At 43.9% G+C, this 26,664-nt stretch overlaps 1 protein-coding gene across 1 annotated transcript in view; it reads left to right on the top strand.

The window, feature by feature from the left end:
- LOC123752042 (organic cation transporter-like protein) overlaps positions 1-26,664 on the top strand; it is a 137,816-nt gene that overhangs the window by 81,667 nt on the left and 29,485 nt on the right. The window contains exon 6 of the mRNA XM_069304662.1: positions 5,601-5,769. Within this exon, the coding sequence (XP_069160763.1) occupies positions 5,601-5,769 (169 nt within the window). The remainder of the gene's footprint in view (positions 1-5,600; positions 5,770-26,664) is intronic.

Genomic DNA, 26,664 nt, shown 5'->3' with positions numbered 1-26,664 from the left:
TGGAGAAATATAATCAGCTGACAAATTTAGATTTCTACTGGTATTGTTTATCTGCAGGCATAGGTCTCCTCAGGCTTGATACTGGGCCTGAGAGTAATTTACCTCCTGCAGAGTTTAACATGGTTATACCCTGATATTTAGTAGGGCTACCGATGAATCGATGACAATAGTCTGTCCCTACAAGGAGACCGAAGTCGGTGAGGTGATCAGACTTAATATTATCTGCCAATTTTATTCCTCTATTTCTCAGGAATTTGGCTGTTGCTCGCAGACCTTGAACTTGTAGGTCTACTGGTATTTTGTCCACCACAATGGCTTGTACTCGACAGACGTACCTGCCTAAACGTACTGATGGTTGTACCACCTGGTAGACTTGAGGTCCTGCATCTGTTACAAACCCTGAGATGTTGAATGACATCTGGGCTACAGGCCTTAATTGTAATTCATCTGCCAGCTTTTTAGTGATATATGTTCTCTGAGATCCTTGGTCAAACAACCCACGGGTATGGACCTTGGCCCTCTTATTCAGGATGGTAATTTGGGCAGTAGGCAAAGTCGTATTACCTTTAGACTTTGCCGATTGGACACTCTTTGTTTGTTGCACCTTGCAGTACTGTACTGTGGTGGGAATGCTATCTTCCACCTTGGGGTTTGGAGACGTTGTTTTGGTGTCTCTGCACAATGCTGCATGGTGCTGACCTTTGTTACACCTATTACAGGTGTGTAATTGGGTATCACAGTCCTTGATGTTATGTTTCCTGAGGCACCTCGTGCAATGTTGCAAATCTTTGAGTCGCTCAACACGGGCGTCACTATCAGGAAAATTAGAGCAGTGGTACATTGAATGTTTCTCATTGCAGAACAAACATGTTCCATAGCTTCCTGTACCCTTTGGTGTCATGTTCTTGGGTGACACAGTAACTATAGGCTTGGAGGGTCCCACTGCATATACGCCCACACTGCCACTGTTCCACTTTGGTGTTGAATTATATTGTCTAGATTGATTTGGAGTACCTCTGGTACTCTGTGGTTTACTATTATTGGTTTCTGAGGGTTTACTTGGTGGTTTTAATTTGTCATGTGTTCGTAATTGATGAACTACTGACTTTAAACCTTCAGATATTTCATTCATGGATAAGATGCTTTTATTGTAATGAGCACTCATTTGTCTCAATATGTCCCTAGGTATTTTCTCCTGGACAATTATTTTCAAGACCCACTCAGCCCCGTTTGTATCTGCTGTCAGGCTGAGGGCATTGATCAATGATTCTACCTCCAGCTTGAAGACTTGGAGTGAATCAGCTGAAGCCTCCGGTGGGGGTAAATGCAACAGCTCATGAACTAAACGTGATGTTCTTACTTCTGGATCAGCATAATTATCCTTGAGGAGTTTTACTGCCAGATCATAGCCGTCATTAGTTAATCTCAGATGGGATACTACTGTTTTAGCCTCACCTGATAATTGGCCTTGCAAATAAGAGAATTTACTACTCTTTGGTAAAGATTGTTTTGAGTCTACAAGGTCAACGAATTTGTTCCAAAATTCGTCCCAATCTTCCTCATCTTTTCCTGAGAAAGTGGGTAAATTAATTGGAGGGAGTCGAGCTTCTGCTTGACTCGTATTAGATGCAACTGTTGTTGTTGTTGCTGTTGCCTTGTTCTGGGCAATTAATTTGACATAAGGCTGTAACGTGGCCTGAGTGTGATCTTCATAATTCGCAAGATCAACCACAATGTCATCTATTTCTGTTTCTGATAAATTGGTGTTGGCAAGTTCAGCCACATATGTTGCTATTTGGCATTTGATTTGCTCAAATTTACCTGCAGCTGCTTGATAATAGCTTTCCAGGTCAGCATAATCAACTTGAGATTGTTGTGACAAATCTTCACATTTCTTGATCTGTCTTGTTAAGTGGCCTTTAAGACCTGCAAGGGTTCTTTTCATTCTCCCTGCATTATCCATACTGGCTCGTTGGTGAAGCCTTGTGGGACTTGTACTTGGGCTGCTCATAATACTGAACAAACACTAATGGTAGCCTAGGGTAAAATGCACTCACTAGGCAATAATCCTACCTCTACTAGAGGTTAGCACTTAAAATTAATACACATTATATATATACAATCATCCACACTAATGATTTGAGTGATAAACCAGTGTCACTGGAAGTACCTTTAGGTTAGCTCTTCTATATCACCCTAGGATGGTAGAGACACTAATTAATCACTCAAAGGTGTAATGATCATAAGTAAATTATTATATATACAACTCAATTCGAGTTGATAAAAATTACACCCAAAATAGGGTCTGCACCATTCATTAATGGTGTTAGGTTATTCAATATAGTACAACTGACTATGGTAATAATGGGACTAGGATGAACGATAATAGTTCAACTAGTCAATGGTTAATATCCTACCCTGATGTGGGTTGGCAATTAGTAAATATTATACTGTGATCACTAGTGCAATATATATTAAATAATTCTCTATTTGGAGAAATAATATACACAATTATTGATAATAGCCTCTTAATTAGCCTCTATGAAACTTCTAATATTATCTAGAAGTATTAAATATTATTAGTGACCTCGCGAAATAAACTCCACAAAATTCGTAGATAATCTCTCGCGAAATGTAACACCACGAAAGCCGTGAACAATCTCGCGAAGACACAGTCACTACTTTGGCTGGCTTCAATATTAGCGCTGTCATTTCACGAAATAACACACCACCAAATTTCTGTGGGTGTGCATGAAACCGCTGACTAAGCTGAACTCGGCTGAGGGAGGCTCCTGAGCTCCCTCGAGGCTACGCTGCCGTCTTGACTGCTGGCTTTGTTTAAATAACACTGCACTAGTTTATTTAATGAAACCACTGGTTAACTGGTTCATCCGGTACTAAGATGACCAAATGTGGGTTCAAAGGACCAAATATTCCGGTTCCGAAGGTCCAAATAATGTGGGAACCGACCTGTGAGATTTATATTTATTTAATTTATATGAATATATATAGAATTTATATTTACGTTAATTTATATACTTCGATAGCAATTTGTATAATGATAAGTGGACTGTATTTCTGCAATAATCTCATAATCTCACAAATCGATCCTCTACACATTAGGGGGGTTATTAAATTAATATATATGCAGCCAATCAAACTACAGTAACTACATACATTGAAGAGGTTCCTTATCTTATAGTACAGCAGGTTAGTCCACCAGGTATAACTAGGGTGTAGACACCAAATTATCCTCTTTGAGGTAGCTTCCATATCACCCAGTAACTGGTGCACAAAATCTTCCATCCTCGTCTTGACCTGTCAAAAGTGCGCTAGCTGTGAAGCCAGAATCCTATATATGACAAGCTATATCAGAGAAAACACTATACAGTACATGGAACATGAAGACCTGGCTTAATTACCTTTAGTTTGAGGCTTCCACGTGATCTAACCGGATCACCCTATATCCTGACATTAATGGCCATAAATGAATGATAAACGGGTTTCGGATAGACACTTAACTTGATATGTAGACATCGTGTTGGAGATGGTACCTTTGGTTTCCATAACACTACGTCCAAGTAAAATTAACAGGAGCCGAATTTGCTCCCGTGTGAGCCTCTGGTCTCAATATAAACAATGGCTGTTTAACACTCCATACTATTGACGTTACTGGCCGACATTGTCCAGATATGATAGGAGCTAAATTTGCTCCACACGTCTCGGAGGTGACACAACAATGCCTCCCTCCTTCCTCCCTCACGCCTGGCCTACATTGTCCACATTTCAGAAAGTGATAGAAGGGTCACATTTACTCTACTTTAATATTGATAATTAAGTTAATTTATATAAGATGTTTTTATGATGGTAAAGTCCAAAGACTAATGTATTTAAGAATAATTCCCAGCAGAATAGCTGGTGAATTATAATAGTATGTGGTGATGATATCCCGTTTTCTATAGACGGTAATTCCACTACAAGTTACGTTTTCTATGGGTAACTTGTTTATACAATACAGCTATTATCTGTATGATTATTAAATGGTGTCGGATTTTCCGACACTAGTCGAGGACCGGGCCGCGGGGACGCTAAGCCCCGAAATCATCTCAAGATAACCTCAAGATAGTGCACACAATTCGTGCACTCGTGAGAGTCTCAACTGTTGGGGTACATTCATCGTATATTCATTAAGACAGCTGATTTGATCTATTCTCTCACACTGAGTGTGCTAACTGGATGTAATGAGCATGACGCTCGTACCTTCATGACAAATTGTACAGACTAAAGTATGCCAAACCAGACACTAAATAGCACCTCAACAAAGCACTCATTAGACCCTCACCGTCCCATCCCAACTCCTTATCCTGACTCCTTCCCAGTGCTATTTGTCGTAATAGCTTGGCGCTTTCTCCTGATAGTTCACCCTTGCACCTACAAATCAACTAAAACTCCAGAGGATCCAAAACAGAACACTTAGATGGATACATAATATTTACTAGCAAGATTTCCACACTAGTGAAAGTCTTCATGAAAGAACAAACATTCTAGCCCTAAATGACTATTGGAAAAATCTCCTTGACAAACAAATTGACAGACTCCTCACCTGTCATGAACATCACACTGATCTCCACACTAATATTTTCAGATGTCCACGTAACACACATGATCTCTTCATCTCTCTACACGATCCTCCAACTGATCCTGTATACAGATAAAACTTTCTATAATCAACATCTTTAAAATCCGTCAACTCAGCCCTGATGCTTTTGAGCTGCGATGATGCAAGACTGATGATATTCCTGTTTTTGTCACCAAAAAATATCCTTTGTGAGTACTTGCCTCAGGAAACCGCGAACAATCGACACGCAGCGAGGTTAAGCCCTGGTACTTTTTCACCTCCTTACTACTCTTCCTCTCCCTACACTTATTCTTCTTCTATACCCATTTTCATGCTCGCACTTCGGGACATTCCTGTCCTGCATTTAGTCTTAGTCTTGTTGCCACTTCCCATTCGGCGTACATCTTGCACTACCAATAAAAACCCTCCCACCACCCCGCGTCTCTTAAGTGTCGCGCCTTAGGGGTGGGCTTCACCGGAACCCCCATCGGCAGCCTCCGTGTTGTGGGCAGCTTCTGCCCAAAGTGCGCCAGATGGCAGTGTGAGGATCATTACCAGTGTGAGTGTGAGTATTGCAGGTATATGTATACCTGCAGGTCAGAGTGTGGGCGTGGCCACAGTAAAATCCTGGTTGTGCTCCAGTTCGGGGCGTCTAGAACCTCCTAGTAAATTCAGTAGAACTCTGAGTTGGGTAGGTTTTGTCCCATCATAACCAAGTTGGTTAAGGTAGGTGTGGGGGAATCACTAGAACGCCGGTTAAAGTCACTCCATTGCCTCAAAATGATTTTCATTGATACAACACACCATTGTGATTTCATTGTGATCAGAGTAACAATTATTTTTGTTAAAGAAATAAAATAAATACACACACTTACTTTTCAAAATATCTAATTTAATAACGAAAATAATTAGTTGAATTCCAAACAGTCATGGAACTCTTCTGAAGGTCAGATAAAAAACACCCACTCGATATTCTTTTCAGCAATGGAATTATGCACGCCACGACAGCGGAATTATGTGGCCTCGTTCTTCCTTCTTCCTTGGGCTGTGGGATACATGATGTTGCCAGGAGTAGCTTATCTGGTGCGACCCTGGAGGTGGATGCTAGTCGCCTTCACCATACCTGTCTTCTACTACCTCATCTACTTTTGGTGAGTTCTTAAGTCTTCTTTCTTGCACATTCACATATGAACGAAAAAGCATCCTCGTCATAATCGCATTTTCTGCCCAGTGGCAAGCCAAGCTTATTTCCAATGTTATTTTGTATACCGTTGACTCGCATACATTAATTGCTGTAGTATGTTAATTAGGTTGAACTAAGATGCTGAATGTAGGATGTTTTAAATATGTTTTAGAGTAGGCCAGTATTTGTGCATACCCTGCTATGGAAATTTGCCTTGCAGCATAAAAACAATAATTTACATGCGTAGTAAGTAACAGTTGAATTGCTCAGTAACTTATATGTAGCATCAGCAATTTTTAAGCTTGAATAATTTACGAAAATTAACAGAGAGGCCTGCATTATATTCTTTAGTTAATGAATGCCCTTTGATTTGTATATCTTGGTTGTAACATGCTGTGTGTTTTGAATATTGGCTGTTTTCTTTTTAATAATTTATAACTATTGTGTCGGGAGAAGGCAACCAAAGTATATATATACATGTTACGTATATATCGAGGTTCACCCACACCCCCCCACCCACCACAAGGTCGAACTATTGACCCTCTCCAAAATGCAGCCTCCACAAGTACCCCCAGTAGACCCTCCCCAGGATGCAACCTCCACAAGTACCCCCAGTAGACCCTCCCCAGGATGCAACCTCCACAAGTACCCCCAGTAGACCCTCCCCAGGATGCAACCTCCACAAGTACCCCCAGTAGACCCTCCCCAGGATGCAACCTCCACAAGTACCCCCAGTAGACCCTCCCCAGGATGCAACCTCCACAAGTACCCCCAGTAGACCCTCCCCAGGATGCAACCTCCACAAGTACCCCCAGTAGACCCTCCCCAGGATGCAACCTCCACAAGTACCCCCAGTAGACCCTCCCCAGGATGCAACCTCCACAAGTACCCCCAGTAGACCCTCCCCAGGATGCAACCTCCACAAGTACCCTCAGTAGACCCTCCCCAGGATGCAGCCTCCACAAGTACCCCCAGTAGACCCTCCCCAGGATGCAGCCTCCACAAGTACCCCCAGTAGACCCTCCCCAGGATGCAACCTCCACAAGTACCCCCAGTAGACCCTCCCCAGGATGCAACCTCCACAAGTATCCCCAGTAGACCCTCCCCAGGATGCAACCTCCACAAGTACCCCCAGTAGACCCTCCCCAGGATGCAACCTCCACAAGTACCCCCAGTAGACCCTCCCCAGGATGCAGCCTCCACAAGTACCCCCAGTAGACCCTCCCCAGGATGCAACCTCCACAAGTACCCCCAGTAGACCCTCCCCAGGATACAGCCTCCACAAGTACCCCCAGTAGACCCTCCCCAGGATGCACATATATATATATATATATATGTATTAGTATATTTTGGTAGCAGTCTTTCCTGTAGACATATATTATTAAATATGACCGAAAAAGTAAGATTAATAATTCTAACACGAATTTTCTCAATCTTTCGTACATTTCTTTTCACTGTTGGAGGTAAATCAAAAATCAATTCTCCAAAATTCATTTTTATTTCTAGTCTGACGCGACACGAGCGCGTTTCGTAAAACTTATTACATTTTCAAAGACTTTAGTTCACAAATACACAACTGAATAGAACTTACGCATCTCCGATTTTATATCTACATTTGAGTGAGGTGGAAGGGGTGATGTGGCATTAACACAAGACAGAACAAGATGTGGCATTAATAGGGTATTAATTTCATCAACACAAGACAGAACAAGAGGTGGTATTAATAGGGTATTAATTTCATCAACACAAGACAGAACACGAAACAATGGATATTGAATAGAAGTGTTTGTAGAAAGCCTATTGGTCCATATTTCTTGATGCTTCTATATTGGAGCGGAGTCTTGAGGTGGGTAGAATATAGTTGTGCAATAATTGGCTGTTGATTGCTGGTGTTGACTTCTTGATGTGTAGTGCCTCGCAAACGTCAAGCCGCCTGCTATCGCTGTATCTATCGATGATTTCTGTGTTGTTTACTAGGATTTCTCTGGCGATGGTTTGGTTGTGGGAAGAGATTATATGTTCCTTAATGGAGCCCTGTTGCTTATGCATCGTTAAACGCCTAGAAAGAGATGTTGTTGTCTTGCCTATATACTGGGTTTTTTGGAGCTTACAGTCCCCAAGAGGGCATTTGAAGGCATAGACGACGTTAGTCTCTTTTAAAGCGTTCTGTTTTGTGTCTGGAGAGTTTCTTATGAGTAGGGTGGCCGTTTTTCTGGTTTTATAGTAAATCGTCAGTTGTATCCTCTGATTTTTGTCTGTAGGGATAACGTTTCTATTAACAATATCTTTCAGGACCCTTTCCTCCGTTTTATGAGCTGTGGAAAAGAAGTTCCTGTAAAATAGCCTAATAGGGGGTATAGGTGTTGTGTTAGTTGTCTCTTCAGAGGAGAGAGGGATGTTCACCCAACTTCATTTCCCAACCATTCGCATTGGGTCCAGTATAATATGGAGTGTGAACAAGCACTCTCTCCTCTTCCAACATTAGTCCTATATTCCTTTGGTGCTCCTCACACTCGCGGGCATAATGTCCTCTCACACCACAGTTGAAGCATCGGCTGCCTCCCCTGGGCGGCCACTCGCCAGTCCCCCTGGCGGTACCACATGCAGACGTTCCCTGGGTCCTCCTTGGACTCCCTGTCGTCGTGTCCGGGACTGCAGCACTTGCTCCCGAGCTAGGTCCACTGCTCACAGCTTGGGGCTTCCTCACCTCATCCCTTGAGCTCTTGAACTGGGTTACTTCATTGGGTACACTACTCTTGGGAGAGTCCCCACCCGTCCTCGCCCCTCCTGAACTCCTAAAGTTCCCTCCCGACCTGGGGTAAGGCGAGTGTCTGGGTGGCCCCTCCCTCCTGAGATGTAGTGCCTCCTTCCAGCATGTCGGCTCGGTCCGCTGCAGCCTTCAGGTCCTTAATACCTGCTTCTCTCACCCTTACTCGCAACTCAGGATGGAGCACTGACATAAACTTCTCCATCACTATCAGTCGTTTGATATCATCCGCCGACTCCGCTTCCTCCGCCTTCAACCATCGTAGGAATTTCCGTTCCATATCCCTGGCGGTCTCGGCGTAAGTCTTTCCCGACGCTCTCGTACACTCTCTGAACCGCTTCCGGTACATCTCCGGAGTCAGCCGGAATGAGTGGAGCACCGCATTCTTAATCGCGTCGTAACTAGTACACTCCTTTAGGTCCAGCATGTTGTAGGCTTCCCGGGCCTCACCAGTCAACCTGCCCTGGACCAGAACAGCCAATCATCTTCTGGCCACTCCTTCAGAGTTGCTATCTGTTCAAAGTGTTCGAAGAACGCCTCAGCTTCTTGTGGTTCGAACGTAGGTAAGTCACGTTCCCTTACTTTGAGGTCATCCCACCGTGCAGGTAGTGAGGGCAGACCACGCTCAACGCGACGCAATTCGACTTCTTTCTTTGCCTTTATCTCCTCCAGTCGCAGTTGTCTCTCTCCTTCTTCTCGCTGCAGCCGAGCTTCTCGCTCCTCTCGCTGCAGCCATGCTTCTCGCTCATGCTTCTCTCGCTGCAGCTCAGCTGCACGTTCCTCTCGCTGCAGCTGCAGCTGTGCTTCTCGCTCATGCTCCTCTCGCTGCAGCTCAGCTGCACGTTCCTCTCGTTGCAGCTGCAGCCGTGCTTCTCTCTCCTCTCGTCGCAGCTGGGCTTCCAGTTGCATCTTCATTATTTCCAGTTGCAGGCTCCTCTTACTACAGCTGGACCTTCCACAGCTCCCATGTTCACTGTGAATTCTCTCCACACTGGTAGGTGCTTGGGGTGGCTCCAGTCGGGGCGGTTCACCTTGCGACGGCTCTCCTCGGGACGGCTCTCCTCGGGACGGCTCCTCTTGAGATGGCTCCTCTCCCGTCGCCTCCTCTCGAGCTGTGAGCTGTGCCATGATCTCTATCCTTCGCTCCGCTACCTTAGTCGTCCTCAACCTGATCCCAAAGTGGTTTGCCACTTGTTGGAGCTGGGCCTTGGTACACTCTTCCAAAATTCTCTCGTCCCTTGTGTCAATAAATTTCTTTACTTTGTCCTCCTCCATCTCTATATCATTGAGCATACACGACAGCACAGACAAGTTAGTAGTCACTAATTTCACCGTTTCAGTCTCTTAGCTGGTTGAGTAACAGTACCACTGAATTCACTGGCCACACTGTATTAGTACCCTGGCAACACTTGTCTTGAAATTTGGGCCACACTGTAGCTTGATCCACGCTTCCTGGCAAAGTTCCCAGTTCTTGGCTACTGGGGTTTGAATCCTGGCGAGGTCGCCAGTTCTCTGTCACGTGGAGGTGGGCCGGGGCTCTGCTAGCACTCAGCTGCTAGGGGCTCAAAAGGCTGGATACTCGGCCCCTCTGACTCCCTGGATTCACCGGAGTCTCCTTGGTCACACAAGAGAGGACCAACAATGCCCACCTCCGCAGGTCTTTGCTTCCACCACAAAAAGGGAGGTGCCACTGATTCACCCTGGAAGCCCTTCAGTCAAACACGGGGAAACTGCTGTTAACAGTTCCGGCCTAGACCCGTGGAGGAGTGAAGGAAGACTCAGGCTTACCTTATAACCATAACCTCCCTGAGTCTTGCCTGCCAGACAAAAAGGTTGCAGGAACTCCTTTCCCGCCTGTCTTCTCTATCTTTTTCTTAACAAGGTCGCCAGCTGGGTTATTATATCTGCACCCCAGCAATGCAGTTCAGTGGGTGTATTATATATTGTTTGTAGCCAGAAGATTGCTACTTCCATAGATCTGCTACTAGACTGTCGGCCCAGGGTACTCTCCCAGGAAGGTCTGTGTGGCTTTACCTCTCTCTAGCCACCACGTTACTAGTTGCCACCATTCAGGCACTGATACTGATCGGATGGCTAAGGGTACACTTTTATATAGGTCCGTGCTGTCTTTACCACTCTCCAGGCAATAAGAACTTCTATAGAGAATGTAGTGTTCCCTAGGTGGTACTATGATAACCTTTGTGTATGCTCATAGAGAAATATTATAAATGGAGGCACACTTAAACACAATGATAAAAGTGTGAATTTACTGATGCAAATTACATGATCACACATACAATCACAAGTAATACATGAATATGAAAATAAGGATAATAAGTCTGGAGATCGTCAGCCTCTTCTTCCACGACCTCCAACATTCCTTCAACTGGGCAGAAAGACAGGAGTCCCACACTCTCTCACAGGAGGGCCTCTTCACCACGTCGGCGCCTCTTCTTCACTGTCCTGCCATCCATACACACTGGCCCCTCTGACAGTCCTGGACACAAGCTGCCTTGCAGCCTATTCTACTACTAAAGTATTAATGTCCTATTGTCACATACATAAGTAAATATTGTGGCCTAACTAGCCTACTCACACAAGGGGTAATGGGGGGAAAATGATCTACCTTACATTCCTGGCTCACGACGCCTGTCCCTCGATGGTGTGAGGTTCCCACGCTTCCTGAGTCGATCCTTGACGATCCAGGAACGTTCCACAGGTCCTCAGGTGTCGTGGAGTCTTCGCGTCGTCGCCGTTCCAATCCCTGAGATTCAGCTACCCCAATCCTGGTTCATCGATGGGCGCTGAGCTAATCACTATTTTCCTACACTCGCCCCTTCCACAAGGCGTTGCTCCTTGTCCTAGGCACGGTGTCGTCCTTCAAAACCCTCAGTGGATGTGACCCGGTCACAGCTAGGCTTGCCCGCCACACCTTTCCAGGTCCTCAACGTCCAGCATCGTCGCCGAATATTTTCCAAATTTGGCACTCTTTTGCTCAATAAACTTGGTTCCCTTTTGCTTCCCAGAAGCGCGGAGTCTCCAATACGTGAGATGGGCTGCGATAGCCAGCTCTAATCCACTAAGAAAGGCTTGTAGAGCCTCAAATCCTTGAGAGATGACCGAGGTGCGTCCTCTCGCTTCCAAGGTCAGGTCAACTCTGACGTTGGTGCCGCCCGGAGCACTCGGTGCCGTCACGGCGGGCCCTGATTGGTCGCCCGCGACCTAAGTCGGCCAATCCGCGATCGGCTAGTGTCCCTTCCAAAACGTCATATCTGCAGTAGGGGATACTCTTTCATTTTATATCAGGGTGCCAATTCCCCCTTACTTACAACTTATAATGTAACTTTCTCCCTTAACTGGCAGCTGGTCTGGTCGCCACATATATCAATAGACTCCCTGAACCTCAGAGAATCAGTAGGGAGAGCTGATATGACTCTTAAAGCAGGCAAACGAAAGAAACAGGAGAGGGCACCGTAACAACTGTTTGTTGCCAGAGTGTCACTACTCCCCCGATCTGCCACTGGACTGTCAGTCCAGGGTACTCTCCCATAAAAGTCTGTGTGGCTTTACCTCTCTCCAGCCACTACGTTGCTTGTTGCCACCATTCAGGCTCTGATACTGGTTGGATGGCTTAGGGTACACTTTTATATATGTCTGTGCTGCTTTACCACTCTCCAGGCGATAAGAACTTCTATAGAGAACGTGACGTTCCCTAGGTGGTACTATGATAACCCTCGTGTATGCTCATAGAGAAATATTATAATGGAGGCACACTTAAACACAATGATAAAATGTGTAAAGTTACTGACACAAATTATACAATCACAAGCAATACATGAAAATGAAAGTAAGGATAATGAATCTGGAGATCGTCAGCAACTCTTCTTTCACGACCTGCAACCACTCCTTCAACTGGGCAGATTAAACAGGAGTTGTGGGGAAATCTGGCTCCAGTATAATACTAATAAAATGTATAATTTTAAATGTAAAATAATGATAAATTCTAAGATAGCTCGAAGGACCAGAATGAGTAATTAAATGAGAAAATCAGTGACTTATAGATCTATGATCATATAAATAATTCTATTAATTTTTTTTTTTTTTAAGATATATACAAGAGTTGTTACATTCTTGTACAGCCACTAGTACGTGTAGCGTTTCGGGCAGGTCCCTGGAATACGATCCCCTGCCGCAAAGAATCGTTTTTTCATCCAAGTACACATTTTACTGTTGTGTTAAACAGAAGCTACAGTTAAGGAATTGCGCCCAGTAAATCCTCCCCGGCCAGGATACGAACCCATGACATAGCGCTCGCAGAACGCCAGGCGAGTGTCTTACCACTACACCACGGAGACTGTATGAATTAATTGTAATTGTAATTAAGCAATGACTGTAAATTATATAATTCTAGAGCCAGCCTACCATGACACATTTTGGGGGGGGTATTCTATAAGATTAATCTATGTGTAACATATATTATGCAATAATGATAATAATTATAATATGCACACACATAGGTGTGGTGTTTGTGTGTTACTGAGGAAGTCTTGGTTGTAGGGTTGATATAAAGTCATTGCTTAGTTACTGACTTTACTACTTAAACTGGTACATGACTAGTAGCTACCAAGCTTGGCGGGCGTCCTGTACGCTTCGTTTTACCTTCCTTGGCGTCTGCTCCGCCGCACATAGAAAACGGATGGTACCATTTTCTGTGAACATGACATCCCTCCTTTTCTTTAAAAAGAATGAATACAGGATGTCTACCATGCTTATAGCACAAAGCAAAGTTATTGACACAAAGTTATTAACATATCAAGAGATATTGCATACATTTAACATTAATTAAGCACACAAAGAATTTAAACAACTTAATCTTTACCACAAAGGATTTCAATGTTAAAAATACATATGCAATGTTAAACAAACATGAAAGAAACTGTAATACAAAGTTACAAAATATTGAATGAGATATCTGCATTATTCAAACAATATTAAATTTAGTTTAGCATAATAGGTAAATACTTTGCATTACATAGGAACACAATTAATCATCAAATCGTGTAGGGCGTTTAACATGACGTTTAGGACGAGAGTCTCCAAATACAATAACATCCCTTGATGAATTGTTTATTGAGTTATAACTCATTTTTTATTTTTCTTTTGCACGACTTTGCACTTCATCATTTTCTACACTAGTTGGAATCACTTTGAAATAGGCCATATTACGTGTTATACTATGATCTCTATTACTAGCTGTTACCATAGTTCCTTTTACACTAATCACTTTATATGATTTTGTATCATACGGCATATCTAGCTTTCTATCTTTTTTCTTTTTAACGAGAACAGTATCTCCAACCTTTATGAATTGTTCCTTTGCATGTTGATCATGAGCAATTTTCTTTTTGCCCTTGGCTAGTGCATCCTTCTGAGCGAGACGTTTATCCGTTACCTCGGCTGGCATGACGGGTAGTGAGATCCTCATAGGACGTCCAAATAAAAGTTCGCCAGGCGACTTGCCCAGTGTTCCATGTGGCGTTGCACGGTAGTTCCTGAGAAAAGCATACATAGCTTGTTTCCAGGATCGTCCTTCGGCATGAGCACAGCGTACCGCTTTCATGAGAGGTTGCATGAATCTCTCAACTTCTCCATTTGCTTGAGGATGTAGTGGCATCACACGGCGGTGTTTGAATTCAATATGCTCAGCAAAGTTGACGAAGTCTTGTCCATTGAATGGCGGTCCATTGTCCGTCTTGACAACTTCAGGAATGCCAAAATTTGAAAAGATCTTGTCGAGTTTCGGGATGACGGCCTTTGCAGATGTGGAAGTGATGATTTCTACTTCTGGATAACGTGAGTGATCATCAATGAATACCATCAAGTACTCTCCAGTTGGTAGTGGTCCGCAGAAGTCCATCGATACAGCCGTCCATGGTGCAGCACGTAGTGGTGAAGGTTGTAGAGGTGTTGGTCTTGAAGTATCCACTGCAGCTTGGCAAGGGACACAGGCATCATGCATATCCTTTGCTTGACGATCAATGCCAGGAAACCACACCTTTTCTCGTAGCAGCTGTTTGGTCCTAACAAAACCTTGGTGTCCTTGATGTGGAAGCTTCAGAGCACGTTGCTGGAGAACAGCTGGAATGACGATATGAGTACCTCGCAGCACGGTGTCGCGTTGTTGCGTAACACTTAATTCTTTCTGGATGCGTTCAAGTGCTTTGAATGCATCTTGGTCAACTCCTGAGGGTGGGATGCGTGGAAACTTTTTCTTAGTCAATGCATCCACTGTTGCTTGCAGAGTTGGGTCCTATAGGGTTGCAGTACGGATTTCATCAAGAGTGAGAGCCTTAGGGACTGCATCACAGGTTACAGAGTGTACATATTCCTAGGCAACTTGCTGATGCTTGGTGATGGTGAAACTGTTGGCAGGATGTCGACTGATGTAATCAGCGGGATTGCCTGCACCCGGCTTGTATTTCACCGTAAAGTTGTATGGTTGCAGACGAAGAGCCCATCTCTCAATGCGAGCTGGTGGTTTGGACTTTGGATTATTGAAGATGGTCTCCAACGGTTTGTGGTCATTGACTATCGTGGTGAAGGGCACACCAAGCAGATACACATTGAAGTGTTCACAGCCCCATACAAGAGCAAGAGCTTCCTTCTCTGTCTGACTGTATCGTTGCTCAACATCTGTGAGAGAACGGCTGGCGTAGGCAATTACTACTCTGGAATCTGGTTGACCAGGTTTGTGTTGGGCTAAAACAGCACCTAAACCAACAGGACTAGCATCCACCGTTAACTCAGTGTCCATTGATGGATCAAAATACGCAGCAGTCGCATTCTCTACTAGTGCATCTTTCACAGCATCAAATGCATTTTGCTCGATATCGCTCCAGTACCATGATGCATTTTTCTTCAGGAGCTCACGTAGAGGCTTTGTAATGGTAGCAAAATCTGGAATGAAGCGAGAACAGTAGTTTGCCATTCCCAGAAAACTGTGTACTTCAGTGGACGTTGAAGGAGGTGCAGCATTCTTGATATCTGCAACTTTCTTAGGATCTGGAGACAGACCTTTGTCACTAAGTACATGTCCAAAGAATTAAATTTTACGTTGATTGAACTCACACTTTGCTCGGCTTAACGTCAGATTCTTTTCTCGTAAGCGTTGCAATGTTGCACGAAGAGCTTTGTCGTGTTCAGCTTGGGTACGGCCATAAACAATGATGTCATCAGACATGTTGTCAGCGTTAGGTATATCTTGCAATACCTGGCTGATGATGTGCTGGAATACCTCGGCAGCACTGTTAATACCAAAACTCAGGCGCTTGTACCTATACAGACCTCGATGTGTAGTAAACGTTGTGATGAAGCGACTCTCATATCAAGTTCAAGCTGATGACAGCCCTTGTTTAAATCTAACTTGCCGAATACAGTTGCACCATTCAAACGGTAGATCATATCATCTACAGTGGGTGTAGGATGGCGTTCACGCATTATTGCTTGTTGGGAACACGCATGTCCACACAAATGCGTATCTCATCTGGATTCTTCGGCTTTGGTGGAGTGACAATTGGGCTTACCCATGGTGTTGGGCCTGTTACTGGTTCAATGATATCTAGTTCGATCAGCCTATCCAGTTCGGCATCGACTTTCTTGCGAGTATGGAATGGTTGTCGGCGATGTGGTTTGGCAACTGGAATTACATCTGGGTTGATATGCAGATGTACTTTGCTATCAGTATAACAACCTATGGATTTAAATCGATCAGAAAATTCAGCAACAATAGCATCAACATTGTTTGCAGATTCCACTGCTACAGCATTAGAAAGCTGAAGTAGCTCCAATTTGGTTGAAGTCTTGTAACTGAGTAAAGACTCCTTTGCATTCCTAACAACATGGAATGTAGTATTGAGCATTGCATTCTTTGACTTAATCTCTGCAGTGAAAGTTCCAATCACTGGCAAGGCTACCTTTGAAGCATAGGCAGTGGCTTTGCTATTATAGTTCTCAAGCTTTGGGAACTGTTTTTTAAATTTTTTATAGTGGCACTCAGCAATGGTGTCAATGTTTGATCCAGTGTCAATAAGAACTTTGAGACAAATACCAGCAATGAATACTATAGTCTCTGGGTTGTTTGGAAGACCATTCCACTCTGTGATTGCTTGTACTCCATGAGTATAATCACATTCACTGTCATCTGAGACTGGTTGTAATGAAATGTTGTCTTGTACATTATTAACATTCTGGATATGAGGTGCAATATTGTGTTTACCACCTCGACCCCTATGACCTGATCCTCGTACAGTGCTTTTATTCATTGACTGTGGTTTCTTTAGTGCGGAACGACACATAGCACCAAAATGACCTAGTTTTCCACACTCATAGCACTACTTACCTTGAGCAGGACAAACATTAACTTGGTGTGGGTAGTCTCTTCCACAATTGTAACATTTATTGTTGACACCCTCTGATGTGAATCGTTGTGACTGCTTGAGTCTTGTTCCATGACTCCAGTTGTGATGTGGTTCTCAGCTCAATTTACTGTTAAGTTTGCCATGATATCTTCTTTGATCACGTTGTCCTCCCTGAACTTTACGTACCTCATCACTGTTAGTAACAGTGGCAGAACCGTTGTTGGCACTGCACTCCATGACACGAGCATCACGTGCAGCATCTTCCATTCGACGAGCCATATCCAGTATCTTGGTAAGAGAACTGTCATCATCAACAAGTTCTAGAGCTCTTCGACGAAGACGTGCATGTTTCAATTATTTGCTGTTTAATTTCTTTGTCAATATCAGCAAACTCACAACGGGCTGCTAAACCCTGCAGACGTGTGTGGTATTGATCAACGGTTTCATTAGAGAGTTGTCTGGCTCTCCTGAAATGCATAATTTCCATTGCAGTATTTTGCCTTGGTTTGAAATGCTCTGTTAGTTTGCCTTTGGCAATGTCATAATCTTTGGCACCACCAGTGTCTTTCAGTGTATCAAAGATGTCACAAACTCTATCACCTGCATAATGAAGTAGAAAGGCACGCTTTCTTTCAGCACTTTTGATGTCAGAAACTATCAACAAATTTTCAAACCTTTTAAGCCATTTGACCCACCTCTGTGACAGGTTTGTCTGGTCACAGTCAGGATCAAATGCAGGAAACTGAGGTATATTTGCCATTTTTACTTTTTTTTTACTGAATAAAAGTAAACTTATCAATTAAAATGTTCCTCAGAATACTAAACACTTACTGCACTGTATAAGTTAGTCAAGAATTCACTGTAATTACTTTAATTTTGCAAAGCACACAAGCATTTTAATGCAAAAAGTTCACAGCAGAGCACAATACAGCACCAACTGACTTCTTACCTAGCCCTTGTGTACATGTGTTGCTCCTACTCACAGCAGCACAGCAGTTGTCAGGAGTTGGCACAGCAGTAGTTAGCAGTTGGTACAGCAGTTGGCAGCAGTTGGTGCAGCAGTTGGTACAGCAGTTGTTACAGCAGTTGTTCACAGCGTGAAGAATTTTGTAGTACGAAGCGTCGTTTCGTAACCACAACATCAGGTTTTGTACACATCAAAGTGTCGTTTCATACACAACATCGGCTCAGATTACTCAGTACAAAGCTTGAGTCAGCACATAGCTTGGGGTCGCACATAGCATTGGTTAGCACATAGCATTGGTTAGCACACAGCATTGATTAGCACATAGCATTGATTAGCATACAGCATCGGGTATGGTGCTCACAGCACGATTTCTCCTTCCTCCTCTGGGCAAGACAGCATGCTCCTTCCTTGTTTTAAGTTGAACAAAATACCTGCATTCCCACTTCATCCTCGTCGCCAATGTGGTGTTTGTGTGTTACTGAGGAAGTCTTGGTTGTAGGGTTGATATAAAATCATTGCTTAGTTACTGACTTTACTATTTAAACTGGTACATGACTAGTAGCTACCAAGCTTGGCGGGCGTCCTGTATGCTTCGTTTTACCTTCCTTGGCGTCTGCTCCGCCGCACATAGAAAATGGATGGTACCATTTTCTGTGAACATGACAATAGGTAATGAGTAAAATATGTAATGCAAAATACTACTGCAATGTGAAGATTAATAATGAATAAATGGCAGTATCAGATATATAGATATATGTATATGGACTCTGAATAATAAGGTACTATCTACAATGAAAACTGTTTATGTCTCAGCTGTGACAGGGGACGTAGATGCAATCCACTGTACGTCAGGCTGGAAACAATTTGAGATAGTGTTACTTAGCACACATGAGGGTATGGCGGTCACACGCTTCCTCATGAGTGTTGCACCATGCTACAATAATGATAATTCCGTAATTTCCACCCCATACTAGTATTTACACACATATAAGGTAATATCTAAATTTTTGGAGGGGAAAGAACTGCACTTACATGGAATTTTGGGTACGCCCGCAGAGTGACGACATGGCTACCTATATTAATCATATTTAAGAGCTCTATACATATTAATAAAAGGTAAAATGCCTGCCGAACTGGTGTCCGTGATTCTGGTAAGCTGCGTCCTCAATCTGGCAACGAAGGATGTTCGGATGCCTGCTGGATGAGCAGATTTTTTGGACCGCTTATGGAACACCACGCTTCTTTTTGGTAATGGCGAGAGTCGTCTCCCGCCTTCCCCAAAGTCGCGCATGCTCAATAGCTCGCCGTGAGGATTCGAGCATAAATTATATTTATTTATTAACGCTAAATAGGAAAGGGGGCGTGTATGAACACTCTTGATGATTTAGATAAATTCTTTATGCGGTGATGTTTAATTCTCACAGTGCACGTCAGTTAATGTAGACGGCACAAATAAAACAATACGGGCTTAGTGGTGGAAATGATGTGAGATTATGATATGATTTACTGGAACAGCGATTAAGCTGGGTAAGGAAATTCCAGTAAACTATTGTATACTAAGAGTAAACCTATTACTAAGTTATTATTCCTAATAAAGGAAAGTAAATGGTTACACTGGTGTTAGATCTACAGGTATGTGGAAATTTTATCCCCCGTACGTGGCTGACGCAACACTACACAATTCTAGGAGAAATTACATGATGTTCCACAACCTAATACAGTAAATTCTACAATACTAAACTACATATTAGTAGTGTTAGTTAATTATTACGCTTAATACAGGAAATACATCCTGTTGTATTAAGGATTATTAAATGAACATTAGATGTGTATGAAGCCAAATACAGGAAATACATCCTGTTGTATTAGGGATGAGAATAACTGTTGGAAATTTCCAACAGGAGTCACACACACTCTCACAGAAGGGCCTCTTCGCCACGTCGGCACCTCTTCTTCAACTGTCCTGCCGTCCACACACACTGTCCTCTCCAACAGTCCTAGACATAAGCTGTCCTGCAGTCTATCCTACTACTAAAATATTAATGCTATACTACAATATACTGGAGCGAGTATATTATTGGGATAATATTGGGACCATATGGAGAGGTGAAGCCCATGGACTGTTCGAAGGGCGGATTATTCCTGCCTCCTGTAGCTTATTGAATTCAGCACGTGCTACCGCCAGTCGTTCCGGTGCCAGGCGGCGTGGTCTGGCGAAGGTAGGTGCTCCCGTTGTAGTAATGTGATGCGTAATCGTATGTTGCACCTCTGGTCGAGGGCTGGCGGGTTGGGTCACATCTTTGAATTCATCCAGGAGTGCTTGAAGTTCCGTAGATGCGACTGGGGTGACGATGTTAACTTGTGTAGAGGTACTAGGAGAGGCTCGAAGTACTGCACCTGCGGGATCCACCATAAGTCGATGGTGTTGCAGAAAATCCCATCCAAGAATGGGTTGTTCCACATCCGCTATGAGGAAAGTCCACGTAAAGCGACCCAGAGAGGCGAACTCGAGAACCAGGGCGTGGGTCCCATATGTACGGACGGACGTACCATTGGCGGCTCGTAAGTCCAAACCAGGAGTACGGGTTGGTTTGACTAGTGGGGGAGGCAACACGCTAGCTGCTGCACCTGTGTCAACGAGGAAACGGCGTTTGGTTATGACGTCAGATATGTAGAGCAGTGTAGTGTTTGAAATGGCGGGGTCACTGGCCGTTAACAGTCCCCGCCGAAGTAGTTTCCCGACCAGGAACAAGGAGCCCTACAGTTGCGGGCTTGGTGTCCGAACTTCTGGTGTTAAGAACAAAGCTTTCCCCGACGTTCTCGCTGTCGCCTAGAGACTGATACTGGATTCGCATGGTACGTTTTCCCTGGGTGGACGAAACGCCGGTTCTGGAGGACGTCGAGTTGTTGGGTGTCTGTAGTCTGCTGTGTATCACTGAGGTGGGACAATATAGTGTTATTAGACGTCGTATGAAGCCGGTCTGCCAGTGTAGCCAGCTGGGCTAATGGGGTGTCGTCAGCCATACTGAATAGGGCCGGTTGAATGTGTTTTGGACAGAGTTGTATCCACAGTGATCTCACAATCTCGCTGGGGGCTGGGCCAGTTGCAGTATGCATCACATACTGAATATGCCGCAGAAGCTGAGCTGGTGTTTTGTCTGCTAATCTTTTGTCAGTGAGGAGTTGGTCCCTTTGTTGAATGCGGCGTTTCATTGCTGCCTGTAGAAGAGCGGCCTTGAATGCAGTGTACGTCCTGGTGTCCGGTGATGGCGCGGTGATGACAGCGGAGGCAGTGTGCATAGCCTCCGAGGTAAGTGTTGGCAGGGTACAGGCATATCGGGCTTTCTCAGTCGAAATTTCGTGAAGGTCGAAAATAGCCTCCATCTGCATGAACCAAAATTCTGGCTCATCTGCGTTGTATGCTGGAAACCTGGTAGATAAATCCATGGCGAAGATCTAGTTTGTGACTAGGTTGTAGCGAGTAGATTATCCCAATAATATACTCGCTCCAAATATAGTGTTAATATTCCTGTCAACCTTTGGAGATGAATGAGGTGAGGCGTTGCCCGGGCAACACGGTGAGGTGTTGCCCGAGCAATATAAGCAGCGGTGTAGCGAACATTGGCTAGTCTACTTTCAAGTGTGGTCTAGAGCAGACACTTGCGAGATACTGTACCAACGCTCAGTGCGCTCAACTCACACCAACGTATCACCTGTGTACTTCTGTATATTCGACCAAATATATATATAGTATCTTAGTGTCTGTGTTTATTTGTCACCATACTTTACGTAACAATAGAACCGTTACATTGGTGACCCCAGAGCGTTTCGACGATACCCAGCCACGATGGACTACTACATGGACTTTCACTGAACCTCCACTGCTGCTGCTTGCTGTGGACCGCAGCCACCTGTCATGGAACGTTGCCAACACCCTTGCCATAGCTATGATTTTCATCGCGATCGTCTCTGCATTTTCATCTACTACGGCTTGCTGCTCCACGATCACTACTCACTTATCTGGCAGCTTCATCAGTAACTACATAATGTGTGATCTACAGCCTATCCTGCCGACTCTCCGTCGCTGCCAGGGCACTGCTTGTTCTACAGGGGCGCCCACGAAAGCGGCTCTTTCGTCAGATTCATCTACACGTTCACTGCATTCTGATACTCTGCCGACTCAAGCACTTTGCGCAGTACAGGACTTACAGCTTGCGTTTCCGACTCTTCGTCGCCTCCAGGACAATTCAGCTCTAGCAGTGATTACCTCGTTGTCCTAACTACGTGCCTACATTACCTCCTAATGTCCTGGTGCCCGAGCCCATCCGCCCCGGATCTAAATGCTCCACCAGCGACCCAAGGACGCAACAATTATGCACATTCTTCTCTCCTGCTACACCGAGCTTGTCCACACACTGCCTACATCTTAGTACCAGACTACAATTTCCACAGTCAACAATGTAGTACTCGGCGTGTACAGTCCTAATCAACCCAAGACGCTACAGCTTCGACACAGAGCAGACAGCAGACTACGACCGCATCGAACCGCCACGCTCTCGCTCCCCGAGTTTAGACACTCACAAATCTCAATCGAGCCGCCACGCTCTCCCACATAGAGCTCCACGACTCCGGCCTCACTCAGCTCTCTGCTCTGCTCCAGGTTTCGTCTCAACGTCTGCGACACTGCTAAATCCAGAGACACATCCGCCGACTACGCAGTTCACTTTTCGACCCCAGTTACCAGCCGCACCACAACCTGATCCTACGACGACGGACGATCCTGTGCGACCTCCCACCCTACGACCCCAGTTAGATGACATCAGCGAAGAGGAGGAAGTTAACTTGGATGGTTATGTAACGCGAGCAGGGCGTACAATTCACCGACCAGCTAAGTTCCTTGATCAAGTATTTTTCCTTTCATCCCCTGGGAGGGGGAGTTCTGTAGCGAGTAGATTATCCCAATAATATACTCGCTCCAAATATAGTGTTAATATTCCTGTCAACCTTTGGAGATGAATGAGGTGAGGCGTTATATATGAGGTGAGCAATATAAGCAGCGGTGTAGCGAACATTGGCTAGTCTACTTTCAAGTGTGGTCTAGAGCAGACACTTGCGAGATACTGTACCAACGCTCAGTGCGCTCAACTCACACCAACGTATCACCTGTGTACTTCTGTATATTCGACCAAATATATATATAGTATCTTAGTGTCTGTGTTTATTTGTCACCATACTTTACGTAACAATAGAACCGTTACAAGGTGTTCTTTTTCACTCACTGGGTCACCAATGTAACGGTTCTATTGTTACGTAAAGTATGGTGACAAATAAACACAGACACTAAGATACTATATATATATTTGGTCGAATATACAGAAGTACACCGGTGATACTTTGGTGTGAGTTGAGCACACTGAGCGTCGGTACAGTATCTCGCAAGTGTCTGCTCTAGACCACACTTGAAAGTAGACTAGCCAATGTTCGCTACACCGCTGCTTATATGCTCGGGCAACACCTCACCGTGTTGCCCAGGCAACGCCTCACCTCATTCATCTCCAAAGGTTGACAGGAATATTAACAATGCATTTGGAGCGAGTATATTATTGGGATAATCTACTCGCTACAATACATATGCAAATATCGTGGCCTATCTAGCCTACTCAAACAAGGGGTAATGAGAGGGAAATTTGATCTACCATACAATCCTGGCTCACGACGCCTGTCCCTCGATGGTGTGAGGTTCCCACGCTTCCTGAGTCGGTCCTTAACGATCCAGGAACGTTCCACAGGTCCTCAGGTGTCGTGCAGCCTTCGCGTCCTCGCCAATCCAATCCCAGAGATTCAGCTATCCCAATCCTGGTTCACCAGTGGGCACTGAGCTAATCACTATATGCACACACTCGTCCCTTCCACAAGGCGTTGCTCCTTGTCCTAGGAACGGTGTCGTCCCTCCAAAACCCTCAGTGAATTTGACCCAGTCACAGCTAAGCCTGCCCGCCACACCTTCCAGACCCTCAGCGGCGCCGCCCAGCGTCGTCACCGACCAATTTTCCAAGTTTGGCACTCCTCCGTTCAATGAACTTGGCTTCTTTCTTGCTTCCCAGAAGCGCAGGGGTCTCCAATAACGATGGTGGGCTGCGATGGCTAGTTTAATCCACTGAACAAAGCTTGTAGAGCCTCAAATCCTTGAGAGCCGACCGAGGCGCGTCCTCTCACCTCCACAGTCAGATCAACTCTGACGTTGGTGCCGACTGGGGCACTCAGTGACGTCACGACGGGCTCTGATTGGTCGCCCGTGACCCACGCCTCCCAATCCGCACACGGCTAGCATTTTCTACAAAACAGCGGATCTGCAGGTAGGGGGTACTCTGTCATTTATATCAGGGTGCCACCTTCCCCTTTACCTACAAACTTATAATGTAAATTTATCCCTTATCTGGCGGCCGGTCTGGTCGCCACATATACCAACAGACTCCCTGTACCTCAGAGAATCAGTAGGGAGAGCTGATATGACTCTTAAAGCAGGCAAACAAAAGAAATAGGAAAGGGTACCGTAACACCGATTACATTGATTAATTTTATTTTCATTGATTTCAATTTATTAAATTTTTTATTTAATTATTTTCTGTGACATTGTGTTGGAAATGAGCTGTGTTGTTTACCATACCGTTCATTTCATAAGTATAAGTATAGATGCCATGTAATAACCACCTTTGTAATAGCTCTGAACGCTATCCTTGTTGTAATAACTCTTTCCTTCCACCCAATACCCCAGCTTAACACTGTTACAGTTCTATATGACCCCTCACTAGACTGCCACGAGTATATGTGGGAAAAACTTGCTGGGATTAATACGAGAGGAGAACTACCAGGGACTTGTACTGCACTAAATTAAAAATTACTGTCTGCAAATTAATTCAACTAAAGTCTCTAGCTAGGGTCATAAATCCTAGCTCCTCTTTTCCTAATGACAGATCGTGGGCAGAAGGGGCAGGTGGGGTGAATTAGTTGATAGGTTTGATTGAAGATCCACAGTCCACCTGCCGACAGGTATCTCACATCAGCTTGTATTTTATACAAGGATTAGCAGTCTCCGTGGTGTAGTGGTAAGACACTCGCCTGGCGTTCCGCGAGCGCTATGTCATGGGTTCGTATCCTGGCCGGGGAGGATTTACTGGGCACAATTCCTTAACTGTAGCCTCTGTTTAACGCAACAGTAAAATGTGTACTTGGATGAAAAAACGATTCTTCGCGGCAGGGGATCGTATTCCAGGGACCATAGGATTAAGGACTTGCCCGAAACGCTACGCGTACTAGTGGCTGTATAAGAATGTAACAACTCTTGTATATATCTCCAAAAAAAAAAAAAAAGATAAGATTTAATAAATTCAGTTCAATGACTGAACACTGGCTCTGTTTAAATCAGAGACTCAAAGAAGTACATAGTATAGCCTAGCACCATAACTATTAACAGCCAATATATTCTTATACTATAAACAACATTTTAAATTGTAAATTGTAGAAGTATGATATTAAATGACCTTAAATATGATCTAAGTACTGTTAACTAGGTACTAAAATTATATTCAATTAAGTGAACTTATATGATAACTTAAAATAACTAAGCAAGCAGTTAACTTAATTTATATATTCAAGTATATATGCAGATGTATTCATATACAATTTATATGAAGAGGTACAGTCAGCCTGATTGAATCTTTTCCCACACCATGGACGCTCATGAGGTTTTGTTTACCTTTATTGAATCTTTTCTTACACCATGGACACTCATGACGTTTAGTGTTTAAAGATTCAACTGCTGCACTACAATATTAATAAACTTACTGAAATATGAGGCGTTGCCTTGCTTAATAACCGACAGACAGACTTATTTATTTATTTATGCATATACAAGAATGTACATAAGGAATGTGAGGATACAATTATGGTAATTACAGTCTTGTAAAGCCACTAGCACGCGCAGCGTTTCGGGCAGGTCCTTAATCTAAGAAAATTTTAAGGAGGTAAATACTTGCAAAATTTATAGACAAAAAATGATAACAGATTACATGGAATGAAAAAAAAAAAAAAAGATGAGAGAAAATTATAGGTACAGTATATTAAAGCACATAGGTAGCTATGAATGATTGCAATGACAGCTTAAAATGGTAGTTGACAACAAATTGGTAGGCACAATACAGCAGAAACAATATAAGATTGATTGCAATAACAGCTTGAATGGTAGTTGATAAAAATTGGTAGTCACAATACAGCATATGGCTAGCACATAAAAGAAGACAGCAATGAACACAATGATAAGGTTGTTTGACATTACATAAAAATTAGGAGATTGGGTACCACTAGGTACAGAGCAAATTTAAAGCTCAGTGTAGGAAACTAAATAGATGAAGTTAGGTACTTTTTGGTTTTGCTTTTAAATAAGGCAAAAGTTTTACAGTTTTTCAATTCACTAGGGAGTGAGTTCCATAGACTAGGTCCCTTAATTTGCATAGAGTGTTTACACAGATTAAGTTTGACCCTGGGGATATCAAAGAGATATTTATTTCTGGTGTGGTGATAATGGGTCCTATTACATCTGTCCAGGGAGAGTTTCAGAGCATGTTTTGCATTTAAGAACAGGGTTTTGTAAATGTAGTTGACACAAGAGAATGTGTGGAGGGAGTTAATATTTAGCAAGTTTAGGGATTTAAA

This window comes from Procambarus clarkii, chromosome 53 (genome assembly GCF_040958095.1).
Source record: "Procambarus clarkii isolate CNS0578487 chromosome 53, FALCON_Pclarkii_2.0, whole genome shotgun sequence".
NCBI lineage: Eukaryota > Metazoa > Arthropoda > Malacostraca > Decapoda > Cambaridae > Procambarus > Procambarus clarkii.
This window is presented reverse-complemented; position numbering and strand designations above follow the sequence as displayed.